The sequence below is a fragment of the Schistocerca serialis genome, chromosome 11 (assembly GCF_023864345.2).
Source record: "Schistocerca serialis cubense isolate TAMUIC-IGC-003099 chromosome 11, iqSchSeri2.2, whole genome shotgun sequence".
NCBI classification, from domain to species: Eukaryota; Metazoa; Arthropoda; class Insecta; order Orthoptera; family Acrididae; genus Schistocerca; species Schistocerca serialis.
In genome coordinates, this window is record NC_064648.1 from 120,130,066 (window position 1) to 120,132,916 (window position 2,851).

Consider the following 2,851-nt stretch of genomic DNA (forward strand, 5'->3'; position numbering starts at 1 on the left):
TGTATACTACATCTGTGCCTAACACATCTGATCCCTAGGTAATCACAATCGGTGACTTTTCAATTAATTTCAGACAGCTGTCAATTTTCATTTGTGACTGTTCATCCAGAAAAAAAAAAAAAAAAAAAAAAAAAAAAAAAAAAAAAAAAAAATTACATGCCTAGGCTGACAAGACTATCACAGGTCTCAATTCCTCAGCCTCTCTCAGTGTGGAATTACAAAGTAAATCTGAGCATTATGTGATGAATACAGAGGACTATGATACAAGTATGTAGACAATGTGGCGTGCACGAATGGCCAAAGTGATAAGGTGACTGTATGCAATAAGTGGTGCATCCGGGTTACAGCCCAGTCTAGCACAAATTTTGATGTCTAGTAGACAGTGTGTGTGCGCGCCTTACAAGTCATACCTAGACCGTCAGTCTACGAATTTATTTTGAATTAAAAACTGTTGCTATGCAATGCTTTTGGCCTGTGATTTAATTTGCAACATGTGCCAATCAAACCATCTGCACTATTTTCCAAGTCCAAGTGGATATTAATAAACTTTTGTATTGTCAATCTAATACTCCCTGCAAAGTCACTATGTATAACATGGCCCGCCTGGGGCCCCAACTTCTGTCACTACATCCAAGCAAATCTAAGCTGGAAATTCCACAGGAACCAATTTCTTCACTAAGGCATCTGCATAGTACTAGAAGTTTTTGACAAAATCAGAAACTTTAAATCAACCAGTCTCCCTCCATCCACCACATCCATTATATCCCATTGTATTGTTTAGCACAATCAATATTTTCTTTATTCCAGGTAGTATTTGGTCACAAAAACAGCACAGACTGCTTTGAGCAATATAGTTTATTGGTTCATTATAGGTATCTTTTACAGGAACACAGGTTTTATACATCTTAAGCAAACAGCAGTCTCATTGAAGGAATGGCTGGAGGCCCACACCAGATGAGCTGATGTGTGAATACAAAACATCTTCACCGGCTTTATTTCATTCGAACTCAACATTCTCTGATAACAGCCAGAACCAATGAAACCCCCTCTACCTACACAATAACCAACAAAGTCAACATATTGTTCCCGATATCAAATGATTTATACCTGAACATAAGGCATAAAGAGTTACAAAAAAATGGATACAAAATAAAGAATCGTACAACCGGCTTACATACTATAACCCAGCACTATACAACAAATGAGGAATTTAACAACTCACAAAAGTTATAAAATGATCAGGCACATGAGCCACTGAGTTTATTCGACTCAGTGTGATGATACAGAAGGCACCTCAGGAATGAAAATATTGTTTCTATCTTCCAACGAGCAACCATCAGATAGCAACAGAGATAACTAAAACAAACCAGACACTTATTCCAGGACAATCTTTGCCAATTTCCATTATTTTCTCTCCAACTTTGGGAACTCAGTGTGGTTCCAAGCAGCAACAACATACATCAGGTACACACGTTCAGTTCATATGGCACAACAGCAGTAAAATTCTTTAATTTTGTTTATATATGATATGCTGCACTAAAACATAACGCCAACTTTGTTGCTAGTATCTTTGGTGGCTTGTCACCAAAGATATAAATAGGAGGAGGAAAAGCAGCATTTTAATATTTCCTAGTAGTAGTGTATCTCATGTAAAGAAAGGCTTTTGCGAAATCTTCCCACAAATGATTGCTTAAATTAAGCAGTGTGGCAAAGAGCAGGGTGCCTCACAGATCCAATACAATGCTACACACAGGAAGACTAAACTGACATCTACAGCCAAGTTTTGAAGCAGAGAAACAACGACAAAAGAATAAACAGAGTGAAGGTCATGTGCCTGATGGACTCAATTCCCCCTCAGCTAGACATCAGAGGGCTACAGTTTGGCAGCCACCACACTCGCTTCCTCTGAGAGGGGGACATCCGGACACCTTCATGCCTTCGCAATGCCGATCACCCCACAGGCAACACGTGCCCCGGCATTGCCAGTCGTCTTGCTCAGCTCGTGCCCCCCACGTCCCAGGTCGTCAGGATCAGCGTGCACCTAAAAATCAAGGAATAATATTTAACGAACAACATGCACAAGAAATTAATGTTGCAAACAACTCTTTCCTATCAGGGGAAAGCTGTACAAATATGGCAGTAATTTTTAAACTGAAATTAATAGTACTATTTATTCTGTTGAAAATGAACCTGCTGGTTATTTTTTAATCAGAAATGTACAAAGTGCAAAATTAAACTGGCCTGATAAATATAAGACTCGCACAGAATTAACCTTTCTTAGTAAACAGAACTGTATCACAGAACATTCTGGTAACCACAATTTTGATACACAAATTTGTTGCTGTCACGTATCTGCACGTGTGCATCTCCTACGTGCTCTGTCCCGAGTACTCTGCTCTGTGATTATATTTGCGTGAGAGGTGCAGACATGTTTCGTGGCCAGTTAAACGCAACGCAAAGTGGTGCTCACAACAAAACAACGCAAGTTCATTTTCTAGTGTTATGCGAAGCCCAATTTGTGGAAAACTTGCTGAACTGTATGACAACATTTTAAGACTAAGAGGATTGGGGAAAATCTCCAAATCTGCAATGCAAAACTTAGTGGAAATGTTGTGCAAAACGGAATCTGTAGTGAATAGAAACTAACTATCTGTGCAGGAAAACCTGAAACAGTCCGACAAAATCTCTACATTATCTGTGCAATTGGCAATTTACAGCTCATGTCTAATCATTGGCTCTGAGCACTATGCGACTTAACTTCTGAGGCCATCAGTCGCCTAGAACTTAGAGCTAATTAAACCTAACTAACCTAAGGACATCCATGCCCGAGGCAGGATTCGAACCTGCGATC

At 39.5% G+C, this 2,851-nt stretch overlaps 1 protein-coding gene across 1 annotated transcript in view; it reads right to left on the reverse strand.

Annotated features, from left to right (window-relative positions):
* Positions 1–837: 837 nt before the first annotated feature.
* LOC126427369 (superoxide dismutase [Cu-Zn]) overlaps positions 838–2,851 on the reverse strand; it is a 17,768-nt gene continuing 15,754 nt past the window's right edge. The window contains exon 4 of the mRNA XM_050089718.1: positions 838–2,041. Within this exon, the coding sequence (XP_049945675.1) occupies positions 1,931–2,041 (111 nt within the window). The 3' untranslated portion in view covers positions 838–1,930. The remainder of the gene's footprint in view (positions 2,042–2,851) is intronic.